This window comes from Python bivittatus, unplaced genomic scaffold (genome assembly GCF_059951505.1).
Source record: "Python bivittatus isolate LINGU-HERP-01145 unplaced genomic scaffold, Pbiv_v1 ctg000330_np1212, whole genome shotgun sequence".
Lineage (NCBI taxonomy): Eukaryota > Metazoa > Chordata > Lepidosauria > Squamata > Pythonidae > Python > Python bivittatus.
The window spans coordinates 5,948,735-5,966,006 of record NW_028277058.1 but is presented as its reverse complement, the minus strand read 5'-3'; the positions used below and the strand labels follow the sequence as shown (position 1 = coordinate 5,966,006).

At 36.6% G+C, this 17,272-nt stretch overlaps 1 protein-coding gene across 7 annotated transcripts in view; it reads left to right on the top strand.

Moving 5' to 3' along the window:
* PLXNB2 (plexin B2) overlaps positions 1–17,272 on the top strand; it is a 303,826-nt gene that overhangs the window by 248,858 nt on the left and 37,696 nt on the right. For all 7 annotated transcript variants that reach the window (XM_088141661.1, XM_088141659.1, XM_088141663.1 and 4 more), the window contains 5 exons: positions 8,926–9,062; positions 12,198–12,368; positions 13,546–13,681; positions 14,741–14,956; positions 15,341–15,517. In XM_088141661.1, coding sequence (XP_087997787.1) covers positions 8,926–9,062; positions 12,198–12,368; positions 13,546–13,681; positions 14,741–14,956; positions 15,341–15,517 — 837 coding nt within the window. The remainder of the gene's footprint in view (positions 1–8,925; positions 9,063–12,197; positions 12,369–13,545; positions 13,682–14,740; positions 14,957–15,340; positions 15,518–17,272) is intronic.

The following is a 17,272-nucleotide window of genomic DNA, read 5'->3' as shown; positions in this document are numbered from 1 at the left end:
CCTGATACTCTTAGGTAATAAAGAGAAGGAGGTGTGGAAGAAGGTGGAGAGGAGGGTAATGGGAGATGATTGATTTTTGGGACAATTTGTGATAAGGAAGAGGCTTGAGGATGGGTAAAGGATGGGTGAAGGATATGGGTGATATATGAGAAGACTAGAAGGGAGTCTTCTAGAAGAGGACTTGAAGAGAAAGCTGGTGCTGAGATAGCAGCAACTGGGATGCAAATACTATAGAAACTAAGGGCAGGGTATATTTGATATATAAGAATAATGCCTTACAGGCAGCAATGGGGAGTCTAAGAGCAATGGCTGGAGGGTGGATGTACAGTACGTGACTTATCCCCCTATAGTTTAAAGTGTCCCCTTATCTCCCCCCCCCCCAACTTTTGCTCAGGAATGTTGTGACGGCCATCGGATCTGATAACATGTACAAGTACATACAAGGATCAGAATATTTTCTCTGTATTTATTTGCCAGTGCACATTTGAAACTTTGATTCAACAGTACTCCTTCCAAATAGAGGACTGAAGTTCCAAAAGGCATTCTAACTGAGCCTCAGCCTAGTGAACCTCCTGTGAAGAGGTGTGTACGTCTTTCCTGTGCACTCCGCCCACAGAAATTAATAGCACAAACTCACCCACTAGCCTTACAGCATGCAGTGAGATAAAACTTAATCTTACTTGGAATAAGGAAATGGAGCTTCACTGACACAGGTCACCTCCTGAGAAACGAGTTTATTTCTTGTTTTGAACTCCTCCTTGGTGATAGATGTTTAGTGTATATTGTAGGTGCAATTAATTTATTAGGAATATCATTTTAGAGCATTATGGTTTTGTCATGTTCATAGTGCTTGAAGTTATATAAAATTTATATCATATTATATCAGTGTTGTGATCATGGGGTTGGTATGGCAACATCTCTAATTGTTTACTAATTGTTCAATATATGCCTTGGAAGGGAAGAGGAAGAGGTGGAGGAGGAATTAAAGTTGTCATAAGTCTGTATGGAACAATACAGGGCTGTTCTATAATGCCACTTCAAAATAATACAATTACCTGATAGGTTTATGAACTTAAGCTTGATTTGTCTTCATTTTTTCCATAAAAAGAAACATTCACTCACTTGGAATAACTCCAGATGAGCAGGGTGGGAGTTTTTTCTGGTGAAAATCACGCCATGCTTCTGTAAGGTGTAGCTTAAGTTGGTTTTAATTTTTTACTAGGGTTAGTGTATGGTAGAGGGGGGAACCTTGAATTTTGCGTTTGATTTCCAAGACTTAAGCAGTTAAATTGGAATCTTATATACCAGCAACTGCATTACAGTTTGATGATGAGGATAATGTCTTTTCTTCGTACCCAATAAACATTGCTTCATGTGTTCAGATTTTACTTTTTATATCTTTTTAAATAGGGTGTGCATTTCCACAAAGAAAAGTCCAATATTTGGTATGTTCTAAGGCTTAAAATTATGAAGGGTTTGATGTAGAAAAACCCTTCTCAGTTATTGTGTTTGAAAGAATACTATAAACCCATTTCCAGTCACAATAATTATTAATTTACTAGTCAGTACATGCATTATTTATAAAGATTTCCCATCTCTCTTCCTCTCCCCACCACCATATCACTGAGCTAGACTGCATTATTGCAAAGTTACATCCTCTCCTAAATTAATCTGTGAAACCTCATTATAACTATACTTACTGTTCTTCCAGTAAACAAAGCAAGATTTCCTAAAACAGCTTTTCAAATGTAAATTGCATTTCAAATGTTTTGGTTGCTCTTAGAAAATTAATTACAACTGCACCTGAAATAACATCATATTTCTACACTAATAAATATTTGGGAGGAGTACAATCAAAGTTGTTTAACCAGCTGCACCATATATTTCTTTTACATCACAACTAAAAGAGAGATCAGCAACCTTTCTTGATTTTCAGGAGATTCCTGATAAGTTACAACTTACAGTATGTATAGTTTACATGGTATAGGGACAGGTTATTTGAGGGGCCACCTACCTCCCATGGTTTCTGCCTGCTCAATACATGCCAGCAGAGTTGGCATGCTCTGAGTTCCTTTAATTAAAAATCTTTCGGGACCCAGAAAGTATGTCTTTCCTGTTGCCTTCTGGAATGATATGCCCCCTGGAATCCGCATGGGTTCCACCTTGTTGGCATTCTGTAAGGTCTTGAAGATCTGGTTGTGGGTTTGGGTTCACATGGATGGAGACTCTTTTGGGATATGTTTTTGTCTGTATTTTTTATACAGCAACCAGATTGTTCTATTTTGTACTGTGTTTTTATGGTTTATTGTATTGTGAACTGCTCAGAGTTGGTTTGGAATCAGGCAACACTTAAATTGAATTAAATAAACAAATAATTTGCACCCAAAGCAATGAATGGAAATGCATGCTTACAATCATACCAAGGAAGTAAAATCTTAATTTAAATAAGCCCAGGACCAGTTCTTGTGTTAAAAGTTGTGTTTACTTGCCCGATGTACTCTATAGGCCTTGAAAGCACATTCTGAAGACAACCTGACACAGAAAATCATGTTGATCTATATATATTTTATAGCAAAAAGTACCACCGGGGCTTGGAGCATATTTCCATCCTGAATTACATGGCCTGTACAAAAATGATTGGCATATTATCCATTTTTGGAACTTTCCTCTGCAAGTTCCATATTTAATTGTGGTATGCCACCTTCCAGGTCATCACAACTTTCCGTCCCTGCACATATCCTTTAAAAAGGATAGCTGTAAGTTTCAGAAGATAGATCTTTAAAACTGTTATTAAGTGTGAGATCAATTTATATTTCATTCAGAATACATGGTATACAGTAAAATATATGCCATAATGTAAACATTCAGCAATATTGCTCAGTAAAGACAGCAGTAGCAGAGTTTCTTGAAGTATATGACCATACTCAAAATATTGTTCTCCTGTCCCCCTTATACACCCCTGATGGGGAAGAATGAAAGAGAAAACAAGGGAGATGTTCTGTCTGCATGAGTTTTGGTTATAGGTGACTTAAGAGGAATTAGGAATGGGAGAAAGGAATGAGAGTGAGTGAATACTTATATATTTGTATACTTATATATTTTACTTATATATTTTGTATAGCTGCCTACCTCACATAGTGACTCTGGGCGGCATACATAATAAGACAATGAAAATACATAAAAACCATTAAAATATCCAGTTTAAATTAAAAAGATAAAAACAAAATTAAAAAAAAACAGAAGAGTGGTAAAATATACAAAGAGTACATTCAGTTATTGTTAGTTTGTTTATGGTGCCTTCATGTCAATCTTAACTCCTGGCAACTGCCTGGAAAAGTTCCTGCAGTTTTCTTGGCAAGATGTTTGGAACTGGTTTGCCACTGTCTTTTTTCTAGAGCTAGATGAATGAGTAACCCCAGGTCACCCAGCTGGATTCATGCCTAAGGCAGGACTAGAACTCACGGTCTCCTGGTTTCTAACCTGGTGCCTTAACCACTACACCAAACTGGCTCTGATAGAGGCAAATAGATCCATTGTTTCAGAGAGTTCAGGATGAGCCTAAGCCACAGAAAGATGTGCAATTTCAATGAAGTGGGGCTATTACCTGTCTCTTATCATCACCACAATCAAAACTGAGAAATTCTAAGTCTCACACACAAACCTGCTGTGCACACCTTGATTCTAAAAAGAGCCTTTCATTAAATTTATAGCACTAAAAAGCTTTATGGCTTGCTTTATTGGCCTATTAAGAAAAACATTAGGTGCACTGAGGCAGCTTTGTTGAGCACCAGATGATTATATTAAAAGTACAAGAAAGTACATGTCCCATTTTCTGTTATAAGGAAGCGTCTTCAAAATTAAAAATTATGTGTGTGACCTTTATCATCTCTTTTTTTGTTACTATGCACATAGGTTTCAGCTTGCATGCTAAAATGCAAAACACAGAAACAAAAAAGAGCAAAATAAAGATAAGAAAAAGTCAATTAGTTTAACTCTCATTGATTTTAGGAGTAGAATTACAGATATGTTCAGTTTCTTCCACTGAAATCAATGAGACCTTGCTGTGCTGTGCTGTTGATACATTGAATAGGATGTTGAGCAAAGACTGAAGGGACCTGATTTCAGATCGCAATACAGTCATGAAGCTGGCTGGGTAATTTGGACCAGTTACTGTCACTCCACAAAACCTATTTCACATGGGGTTTGTATAGACAAAATGTGCTTTGTAGGAAAGTTGTGTTCAATTACAGTTGCCCATGAGCATTTAAACTTCCAATATCAGACTTTCAGTTAACAGGTGCTGCTGTGGCTTTCTGGTCTGCTGTTATATTACTATATTGTTTGTCCCATTTGAGAAATAATGCTTCAGTTATTTAGGATTTTAGTTCTTTTGAAGAGATGACACTGAATTATTGTTTTTGTTTAAACTTTTTTAAACTTACTGAATTATATTTTTTGCCTTGATTCTTTTTAATCATTGTTTTTTAAATCATTGTTTAAACTTTTTTTTAAACAATTATAAATTTGGCTTTTCTTTTTAATGAGCTGTACACCACTTGATTTCTGTATTTATATGCAAGTAGTTACAGATACTCTGCTTGGCTCAGTAGTTTTTAGAGGCTAGATCTCTAAAATAGGTTCTATTGAGCAAGGCACGAAACAATTTATCACATTTCCATACCATTGTATCTATGCACAAATCAAGAAATTGTGATTGTACAGTACACATCAAAGCTTTCTTTTTTAGGATTAGAGCTGTATTTTCCTTACAGAGCAATGCCTCCCCAAGGGTATTCCAACCCTATAGAAAATATCCCAGCTGTGTTTTTCAGCATCAGTCTTCATATTCTATGTATGACATACTGTTTATTTAATGCAATATCAGTAATTATGTGCACAATGCATTTTCCTTCTCTCAGTTATAAGTTGAGAGTGTTGGCTTGGTACAGCTTCTATTCCTTTCAATAGGATTGATACAAGAGACATTCCCATAGCTTATGGTTTTACACATTCCTTGGTTATCAGGGGGCAGTTTGAACTGGAGTTTGAACCACGTTAGACTTATGCTAATTATAATGGATTTGTGTACCTGATGAGTCCCAGTAAGGATGAGACTGTCATATACTGCCTCCTGGTGATTAAATAATGTGTAAAACTGAAATAGTCCTTTCCCCCCCAGGGTGGTAGAGTCATGAAACATCCAGTATGAGAGCATGACATAATAACAGCTCTTTCTTTCTAGTCTGAAAGTTCATATAAAGGAAAGTGTATACTACTGTACCCATAGAATATACTATAGTTTGCTTCTCAAAATATTCTCCAGTATTGCCATTTTTATTCCAGGAGCTCTTAGAAAAAAAGGAGATGACAAAAACATGCCATAGAAATACATATTTTTAAAGCCTTGCACAATGCTGCTATCTCATGTGTGAGTAAATACCATACGACATACAATTAATATTTTAAAATACTTTGTAAGAGTATTGTACTCTTCAGTAGCAAAGCAAATGACTGATCACCACAGTTTACCCGGTACTGCATTGACTTACATTCTAGAAGAAACCTGCTAAATATGAAATATATTCCTCTTAGCAGGTTGTTTCCCACAATACCTGCAAAAGTAACATTCACAGGAATAAGGAAAAATGACCACATAGTTATCTGTGTTCTTGTTCTTGTGGGTCTCAAGGTTGATCCAAAATCATATGGGCCATTTCTTCCTCTTCTTGCATGAGAGACAAGAATAGTTCCCAGCAAACTCCTACGCTAAGCCTGTCCTATACAAAAACCACATGGTTAAACATAGCCAAACAAGCAAACATCAGCTGTTGTGAGCCAGTAGGAGTCACCTGTAACTTTTAGGCAGCCATCGATGCTGTTAGCATCCATCTCCTTTCCCATAAACCTCTTTTTTTGTAGCTGAATCTGCATTTGCTATTAAACGTCTACAGGCTGACCCCAGAGCTGCCTGTCTTCCCCCCAGCACTTCCCAAAGTTGCTACCTAATTGTATTTTCTTTTCACCATGACAGAGTAATCCAGAAAAGTGACATTGACAATATTCAATTAATTTAAGTTAGTTAATTTAAAATCAAATTCCATCTGTCCCTCCCCATCCACTTCTTGTCCCCCACATACCCTTCCAGTTTTCAGCCCTATGCAGTTGTACAGCAGAGTTGCTCTAAAGGGTCTGGGTTTCAACAGCCAATTTCAGTTCTAAATTAAGAGGAAATAAACATGTGGCAATAAATTGCTATGCTGTAAAGCTCCCAAGGCAGGCTTCATAAGAATATCTTTTTGTGCACTCATTAAGGCTTTGGTAGCTAGGGCTACTTTTAATATCTATTTATGTAAGACAGCAATAGGCAGTTGCACTTGGCTTCACTGTGTATAATGAATATACTCAAAGTGCTGATAGATACCAAGTCTAGGCTTACAAAACTTGTTTTATGTGTTGTAAAATCAGGCCCGGTCCATTAAGTTTTGTTAAGAAAAATCCATCTAAACCATCTATTACTAAGCTTTCATTTGTATAGTTCCTGAGCTGATACAGTCCATAGAGGGTATGCCTGTTTTGAAGATGAATTGACATTATTACCATGTAAGAAGTTCATTCCAGTACAGAAAGAGAAGATTCATGATTGGGGGGAAAAGGGGACAAGTAATTGAGCAGTAAGACATAACAGGGTATCTATAATAGACCAAATTTAAACAGAACAAGTTAGCAGGAGCGAGGCCAGAAATAGGACATATTTCCCATTGCTGGCTCTTGCTTTGGTTGGGTCATCTCCGTTTTTGTGTGCATTATAGCTTATTGATATGTTGCTTTTTAAATAAAGTACAATGGAAACATTTCTGGTACCTTTAAGCATGCTTTGGAACAAAATGTTTAAAGTATTTTGCTGTTAAATAATTTGGATTTTTTTCTTACAGCAACTGAGAGGGTGTTTTTCTGTCTTCTTCCAGAATGTTTTTTGACTTCCTAGTCTAGTTCCCTTTCTTGTACTAAAACTGGTTTAATCCATTTTAGCTTTTTAATATCAAAGCCAGACATGCCCTACCACTTAACTGAGCTTTCCGATTATAACTACACAAAAGTGAAACCTGAAACAAAATGCAGTATGTTTTCATGTACTGGGAATGTTCTTGGTTCCATCTCTTCATAGAACAATTGAAGATAGGTTAGCTTTGTAACACTCCTGTGTGAAGCTGATGGAAGATCACTAAGTAAGCATTTGGGATCTGAACCCTAGTTTTTATAATATAAACATACATACCATATAAAAGATAAAATCACTTGCAGTTGCTCAGGTTTAAATACCACTTAGGCAGAGTCTTTGAAAGTGATCTGTGTTTCTTTTGAGCTTATAGACATCTGGGAAGTAGATAGGGTTCTCTACAGTATGGAGTCTCCAACCATGGGAAGGACCCATGCCTCTCTCGGCTCCTTGCCCCATGTTATTCAATATCTGCATGAAACTGCTGTGCAAGGTCATCTGTCACTATCTTGATGACACTTAATTAACATTGCCACTCCAGACTAAGCCGGAGATGTTGCTGAGGTCTTGACCAACATACAGAAGTCCTGAAGGACTGGTGGATTAAAATAAGCTCACATTAAATCTATGCAAGGTAGAGAAGCTAGTTGTACCAACAGAAGAGAATATATGTAGCTCAGGGTTGAACTGTGGAGTCCTTGGGGTTCTCTGAGCTTGGTTGTTTTCTTGCAAACGTTTCATTACCTGAAGAATGAAATGTTTGCAAGAAAACAACCAAGCTCAGAGAACCCCAAGCTGGTTGTAGTTGGTTGATCTGGATTACACCTGGCAACAATTTCCACTCTGGATGAGGTCACATTTCCCCAGAAGGAGCAGGTCTGCAACTTGGAGGTTCTCCTGGATTCATTGCTTCTGCTCACAGATGGATGCTGTGGCCAAAGAGGGTTTGGTTGGTTGCAGTCCTTTGGCTTCAGTTGCAAGCCTTTCAGGGACTGGGAAGCTGTTAATATTTGTGTCTCATGATCTCATTGTCTTACATTTGGACTACTGCAACGCACTTAATATGGTGTGCTCTTGTTAACATTGGTTGCTGTATGGGGCTGCTAGTGGTCTAAATTTTAAAGATTATACATTCTCCCAGTGTGTCATGGAAAGACTTTCATATACCTGGAAAATACCTGGAATTACAGAAAGTCTTATTATATTTCTGTTCTGCCCTGAACCAGCAAAACTATAAAATGTGAAAGAAACACCAGAGAAAATTGTATACTTACTGTTTCTTTCTGATGGCAGCAAAATTTTCAATGATATTTTGGCACAAGATGTTTTCATTCAGACACAGGACATGTGTAGGTTACAGTTTTAAAAAAACTGTTGGTAGATCAGCTTACGGCAAATTCAGCAAGGTCACAGAACCTCATTATTTGTTTAAGAAATAATTAGTTTTGTACTGCATTTCTCGGCAGGAAGTTTTTATCAAGCTGGGGAGAGGCTATATCTGGTTCAGGAAGTCACAAGTTATGCTGTGCAGGCCTGCTTTTAAGGTGCACATCTAAATGCTGCTTCCCAGTCAGCATATGTTCTGATTTGAGATAGGTGGGCATGGTTTCCTTATTACAAATGATAAAATTATCTGCTGCTTTTGCAGTTCCTTTCAAATGATGGGCTTTGCTGTTCATGCCATTGATGTGATTATATCCAAGAATGTGCTGTAAGAAGCATTACAACCAAGTCTGAAAAAAGTGTGCTCTAAAGGAAATTTCCAAGAAATGAATGGGCAGCTTACCCAATAATTATTGCTAGGAACTTGATATCAGTAGCAGCTTATAATGGTTTAACCTTCTGGAATGAGTTATTCATAATAGCCTTCATTTTTTTCTTAACTGATCTGTTTTCCCCCACCCCCCACCCCTTTATCTATATTATAGGATCCTATACCTACAGGAATAAATCCTCAGAAAGGTCCCCAAGCAGGAGGAACGGTTCTAACTATCAGCGGCACAAACTTAGCCACAGGTTCTATACAAGATGTTAGTGTTTACCTTGGTGAAGAACCCTGTAGAGTGTAAGTATAAGATCCATACTAGCATGACTACTTCTTAATATTCCCCCCAATCTGTTGCCTTATGTACTGTTGTGCCATTTATATCATGTATTCTGACATACTGTCAATAGAACAATTGGTTAACTTGATAATGACATTTTGCTGTTAAGAATTCTTTAATTTTATGATATTAGTTCTTCAGTATTTTATACTATTCAGCATTTAAGACAGGGCATGTCTAACTATTGGCCATTGATGAGAGTAATAAGCTAGGCATGTGAACAAAACAGATTACAAGTCTAGAAAGCACCAACTGAATGAAAATATCATACAGGTAGTGCTGGTTTAACAGCCACTCATACAGTGACCGTTGGAAGTTTCAGCGGTGCTGAATGGGGAGACTTATGGCCAGTCCTCATAATTGCGGCCATCACAGCGTCCATGCAGTCATGTGAGTGCAATTCAGGTGCTTTGCAACTGGTGGGCATTTAAGACTGTTACAGCGCACCGCAGTCACATGATCACCATTTGCAACCTTCACTGCCTGCTTCTGACAAGCAAAGTCGGTGGGGAAATCGGCAAGAGGTCACAAATGGTGATCATGTGACATTATGCCTAACAACTGCATGGGATTCACTTAACGATGGCAACCAGAACTGCTGCAAGTGCCGTCGTAAGTCGTTATGATCACATGATGTCACGCTTTATGACTGCATCACTTAGCAACAGAGTTGCCAGTACCAATTACTGTTGTTAAGCAAGGACTACCTGTATTTATTAAAAAGCCAACGTGAAAAGGAATAGGAGTATAACACCCTCAAAACAAGGGCATCTGGAGTAGAAGGTATTAAAATGTGCAAGATGGCAGGTGTGGCAGCGTGATCCCAACCTCATCCTTTTGGTTGTTGCATATACAGAAGGGGCAGGATTTGGATCATGATGCTGTGGCACCATTTTGATTCCTCTGAGGATGCTGCTGCTCAAAAGTAACAGATCAAAATGCCTAATCCTTTATATTTGGGCATGCTGTTTCCTAGTTGCTTATAGGTCCACCATTGAATCTATAAAATTTTTTCAGGCAACAGCAAGACTGAAAACAAAGTAGTTTTAAAGTGCAACCCTTGCCTCATTTTTATAGAGTGAGTTTCTGAAAAGTGGCAGTGGTGATAATCAGTGACAGCAAACAAAGCCACTTGACAGTGAGGTGAATACACAGGGTTAATAAAAGATAGAAGTTACAGTTAATTATTTCTAATAGGTGTTAAATAGGGGAGATAGACTTTTTCTGTTGACGCTTCCATGGGAAATTAAAGGTGGAAAATATATTATCTACATCACTTTCAACAGTACAAAAATATGAGGTATTTTGGGTTGACTGAGAGAGTTCAATAATAAATTGGTATTATCCACTTCAGAGAGTCCAATTTGATGGAGGGGAACAGAACTGCTTTGGTTAATATGTCATGCTCTGCCTGTTGAATATTTGAATTGCCCTTCATTGAAAATTAGTTGGTTTGTATTGCTGCAAGTAATGTGGTAATTAAACATGTGCTTCAGCCTTAATTAAGGAATATTTTTGATATGAGTGAATCAAGCTTTATCACATTTGTATTCCATATTGAGGAAGCAGGAGCAGCATATTTAAGTTCTTCCATTCTCTACTTCTTAGATAGCAATCTTGATACACATTGCCATTGCATGCTTGATTTTATCAAGGCCCGTACACTCTCTGTCTAGTAATTTTTCTGAAATGCACATTTCTGAAGTGCTAATATTGTTGCATTATTAGAACACCCTCAAAAACTATAATTGAAAACACAGCATGGGTTATGTTAGCAGATGTTAATGCTGACATTGAAGACATACACATCATGTTGCAGTATTATAATCAAAAGAACTATAGAAATGATTTCAATTTGGAAAGATAACTTTAAATGCTATTAGAATGAGCATTTATAAAGTATATTATGCACACACATACATGCTCACAACATTTGCATGGAAGTGAGAATGTTGTCAGCAAGCATGTATACTCTGTTGTATTGATGTCTTAAGTGAGGTTTTACAATGTATGGGTTTGCTTTGACTCAAGGATATGGCTGGTCAGTTTTGAGCAGTGTTTCTCAACCTTGGGAACTTTAAGTTGTGTGGATTTCAACTTCCAGAATTCCTTAGCCAGCCATGCTGGCTGGGGAATTCTGGGAGTTGAAGTCCACACATCTTAAAGTTCCCAAGGTTGAGAAACACTGGTTTAGACACAAATTTACACTTATTTTCTGTGCAGAAAGGACACCAGATCACATTGGCTAAGTAGTACAGTATAGCTTATGTAGTGTCATGTAGTGTAGTATATTATAGATATAGTACAAAACAGACAACTTCCCATGAAACACTTAAAGGACCATAGTTAGGGCAATTCTCAGGCATCTAATGCCTGATAAGATTGGAGATAAGATTGGAGATAAGATTGGAGCAGTTGAGAAAAAATGCAAATTAATGAATGAAAGTGTTAAACCATGTAAAAGGCTATGCTGAAACTGGACAAAATGTATGTTGAAATGGCTTCTATCTATGATACTGGCATTTTCTAATATATATAATATTTATTTATTTATTTATACACACACACACATACACAGAGTATATCCCAGTATTGTTCAACAGCTTGTCTTCTGATAGTAGAATCATAAGTCACTTCTTTAGGCATTTGTAAGGAAGGTGGTTTAGATATGAAAAAATCAGAGTAGAAACATACATGTGTCATTAATGCACACCCTTTCTTAATTGTGAATATCGTTTCGTAACTGAAAAAGAAGCATTTTTTAAAATCTTCTCCCTTTCACACTGAGCAAGATTACTATTATCTAATAGTAAGGCTAAATCCCAGGCTAAATTGGAGTGAACCAAATATCCAGAAACAGAAGTAAGTTGAGTACTGCCCTGTGTTCTTCCTCCACAATAGGGTTCCTGTTTTGATGATGAAGATGATTTCTCAGATGCAACTGATGTTCCTAATTCACTGTTTCTTTTTGAAACTCCCACTTTCTTTTATATAAATGTGAGACCAAAAATGGCGATGTCTTATGTCTTGATAAAATAAGTTGTATGGTGATAGTATCACTGGTTTTTTTCCCCCCTTTTTCCTTCCTTAAATAGTATCACATTTGGGCAAGAAATAGTTTGTGTTACTGGACCAAACAACAGGAAAGGGCCTGTTTCTGTAACTTTACAACATGGAAACACCAAAAAAGAAATAGAAAATGTACAATTTACCTATAGTGAAAACCCTACTGTTAGCAAGATCACCCCTGAAGTCAGCATTCGCAGGTAATAAAATGTTTCTGTTATAAAGATTTGTTCGGGTTTAATGAGATGAGATTATAGAGTTTTTTTCCCAGGGTAATTATTAGATAACTACTACCTTAGGTCTCAGCAATCACAGTAAATGTAACATAATTGTATCTTTCTTCTAAAATAAAAGTCATCAACTTCAGGGAAGGTAAATGTTTTCATCCGTTTAAGAATTAATGAAAAATTTATCAGACACTCATGTGACTACTTACTTCATCTGAAAAAAGAAAAATTACTGATTTACCAAATTAAACCAAAATGTTCAATATTATCTTTAACATAGGGAGCTCTTTAAACTGCATTAACATTGGCCAATATAGTTCAGTTCTGTTTACACTAGACAGCAGTGCTTCCCCAACACTTTAGCTTAGAGTTTTTACCAATTCTGTCTGGAGATAGAACCTAGAAATATGGGTGATCATCAGAAGAATAGTTGAGGTTAATTTATTTGTGTTGCAACTAGAAAAATACCTTGTCCAGGTTTGCCTGGCTGTTTTAAATTCTCTGCTTCATAGTTTTAAGTTTGTTTTTCTGATTAGTGAGAGCCAGATTTGTTGCTGGAGAGCATAATAACCACAAAACAACTCTATGCAGGCCAGGAGCAGGGATACAGTTGGATACATTCTTCACCAACCACAGACCATAGTTAATATGTCATACTAGCTTGTTCCCAATTAGGTGGACTCCAGCTACACCATACCTTTATAGCCAAGTAGCTTTTTGGCTTATTGAAGGAATATCTGCTCCTTTTACCAATGGTGATATACAGTGACGCAAGCAATCAGTAACATAGTAAACCAGGTTATGATATCATACACAGGGGGAAAGACTCATAATTTGTTTTTTAGCTATATTATGTTACTGAGTTTCTGTCACAGGAAAAAGAGCAAAAAGCTGGCATACCATTATTTTGAAAACTTCATTATTATTTTTCTTTGATGGTGCAGATTTAAAAAAAGAAAGAAAGTTGCGTGATAAAATAACATAGCTAAAAACTAAAAAGGGGGGGATTTAGAAAGTACATTTCATGAGTCTCTTCTGTCATCTACACACAAGATTCAGTTTAGAATAAAAGCAAGGTAGACATTTTCATATAAAACTGTCTAAAAACAGAAAGCATACATAATGTGGTTTTTGATTTTGTATATTTTAGTGGAGGACGAAATATTACTGTACTTGGTGCTGGTTTTAATATCATTCAGAAGTTCTCTGTAGAAGTTAAGTTCAAGCCTTTTGCAGATATATCATCAAGGAGGAGGAGGAGGAGACAAACAGAGAGACAGCAAAAGGTATGACTTATCCTTTGTTTCAAAATACAGTCTGGCTCTGGGATGGGCAGCTTGGGGTCCTCCTGATGTTTTGAACCATGCATCCATTATTTAGAGCTAGTGGCAAACGGTCAGGTATTTCGAGGATTATAATCAAAAGAATCTAGAATTGGTTATTCCTACTCCAACCACCCTGAAATATGATTAATCTTACCCCATGTTTCCTGCATTCAAGATAAATTTTAATTAATTTTCAGTGAATGTGACAAACACTTTTATTAATGATGAACATTTATCAAAGCTTTTAATTTTAGATATGCATAATGTCCAGTGAGAAACCCCAATATTCATATATTGAGAAAATGAAATACTTGGAACACTACAGTTATTTATGTAATTAAAATATTCCACCTTTCTGCCCAGAAGGCCCTCAAGGTGATTACACCAGGGTAGATGAAATAATGTTATTTCACTTCCTGTTGACAGCAACCAAAATAAAACAGTCATAAATTATCAAGTCATTGAAAGATAACTATATTACAAATAAGAAATATTAAAATAACATTTAAAATAACAAAATAATAGAAATTGTATGTCCTAATGTTTCAACTATTTCATAAAGTTCATGCTAGTATATTTATGTTATTGTCTTGCACATAGTTTTTTTTCCTTAATGAATTTTTATGGAATCACATTTTGTCACATCCTAAAGAAATTTAGCTTTCAATAGATATCCAGTCCATGGTAAACCCATATATCAGTTTATTTCTTTCATTGTTTGGGAAAAGCAGTGACTTAGCAGGAATATCTCATCAAAAATAATTTATAAAATTCATACACTGTACTCTGTACAAGATGGTGAAAACTATATCCATTTTAATTCTGTTTGCATCATTGTATGCATTTATCATCTACTCTAAAACATTCTGAAGGTATTGCACACTTTTACCAACTACAATAAAAATACCCTAAAATTTATGAGATTATTTGGCATACAGTTCTGGTTTCCTTTTAAGATAGAAACAATGATAATTTTTAAATAGTAGTGAACAATATTCTTTTCCTTTTGTTTTTCTTTAGTTTGAAGGAAAGACTATCTCAAAAATAAATGACACTGCATTAGTCTTCCTATCTCCGCCAGTACTGGAGGATCCAGAACATTATCAAATTTTTATACTTATTAAAATGGATGGTCATGTGGTGGAGCGTCAAGACTTTCAATACGTTGCTGATCCAACTTTTGAAAACTTTACTGATGGAGTCAAAAAACAAGTCAACAAACTTATTCATGCAAAGGTATTACGAAGATTACTGATTTCTATGTTATGTGCTTGATTTTTCTATTTTGACCTAGGAAGTTTTTCTATAAATTTATCCTGATACTTTTTGTTAATCTCTTGGTCCTATAAGAGTAGCTTAGTAAGCAAGACAATAGATTATAAACAAGATCCAGCTTAGTCAACAAGACTCTAGTATGTCAACTGCATTGAATATCTTATCTTCATATAGTTATCAAACCAGCTCTTCTCTTTTATGATAGAAGTGTGATAGATTAATGTAGATTAATGTGTTGTTCTTGAAATTTCTGTTTTCCCTTGCCCCATGCACCCATAAACCCTACTTTGAAATAGTCTTAAATAAGCTAATAGCTAAAGTGGCTCATTTTGCCTTTCTATCTAGGGTAGTAATCTGAACAAAGCTATGACAATGGATGAGGCTCGTGCATTTGTAGGAGAAGAACCCTGCAACATAACAACTCTAACTGAGAAGGATTTATACTGTGAACCACCTGAAGAACAACCTCCACCCAAGCAGAGGCAAAAAAGAGATACAGTTAATAACCTGCCAGAATTCATTGTACGTCATTTTTCTATATTTTTTTTAACAATGTGATATAGAATGTAATACAGAAACTTGCCCTTACCAATAATTTGGGTTTCTCTTAAAGTGGCCACCAGTGATCTGCTATGATACAAGAAGAATTAAATTTGGCAGTGCAACAATCTGGCTGGGTTCATTTATAGCATTAAGCATAGTGTGACCTGTCCAGTGTTGGCACAGTATGCTTATGCTGCCATTGTGATTTATAAACTATGGTTCTGCTTGGTGTGTGTGGTAATTAGTCCAGTATGGTATGTTCAACAAACCATGATTTCTCTTAAACAAGAGCCCCAATTCCATTTGCTATTATTACTTGTTTTCAGCAACATACAAGGAAACTGTTGCCTGGGAGTTCTGGAGGGTGTCAGTTGGGGCAAGGTTTCTATAGGCTGAACCTTTGGCTTCCATTCATTAACAGAGTTGTCACCTCAGTGAAACAGGCATTCCAGGAACCTTCAGTCATATAACTAAGTGTCAAGTCCTCTTTAGTGTGAATTTAGCGTGTATCTTCAGTCATATAGCAAATCATGTGAAGCCAAGTTGAAAAATGGTGGCCACCAGTGATCTGCTATGATACAAGAAGAATTAAATTTGGCAGTGCAACAATCTGGCTGGGTTCATTTATAGCATTAAGCATAGTGTGACCTGTCCAGTGTTGGCACAGTATGCTTATGCTGCCATTGTGATTTATAAACTATGGTTCTGCTCGGTGTGTGTGGTAATTAGTCCAGTATGATATGTTCAACAAACCATGATTAAAACCAAATACAGTTTACCATTTATATATTACAAACGGGGTCATCAGTTAACTTTCTGGGGGACCATCTTCTCTATGTGAACTTGCCTGTCGAAGTGCTATGTATATGGACATGTTCCTTGTCCCATCATCTGCACGGTTCTGGCAGTCCACTTTCAGAAGTTATTCTCAAAGTTTCTTGCTTTTTTGGTTTAGAATATGGAACAAGACTTTTTAAATTTGTCATGCTCTTAAACTCCCCATAATTTTTAATTATTCATTTATTTATAAAACTTACATACTGCTTCATTCACAATACACTCCTTGTGGTTTACATATTTTGTGTAAATGTAAACAGATCTGTTTTAAATTCCTTGACATTGTTTTAGCTGATTTAATGTTCTTGTTAGTTTGTTCTTGTTTTCATCTGGAAACTGTTTTAAGTGCCCTGTAAGGGCTGAAAGTAGGACTGAAATGTGTAAGATACTCTGATGCTAACGATGGATGTTATTATCATTTTTAATACCATTATGATTTGGACTAAATTCAACCTGTGTTTCTATATTCCTTATATATGGGTCATACCTTATTCTGACACTTTCCTTTCTTATAATGAGTGTAACAAATGTTTTTCCAGATTACCTTTCCACAACTGGTGCATTCCAGATGTGTTGGGAATGTTTCTCCCAAACTGTTGACTATGCCAGTTGGCAATTCTGAAGGTATAGTCCCATTACATCTGGAATATGAATTGAATACACCCATGAGCTGGTATTACAGTGGTGCCTCTACTTACGAACGCCCCTACTTACGAATTTTTCAAGATACGACCAGCTCCGGCCCCAAAAATTTACCTCAACTTGCAAACTCACCTTGACTTACGAACCAGATCCGCGGCCATTTTCCGCCCGTTCCACATGGTCCGCGGCCATTTTCCGCCCGTTCCACGTGGTCCGCGGCCATTTTTCCGCCCGTGCCATGTGGTCCGTGGCCGT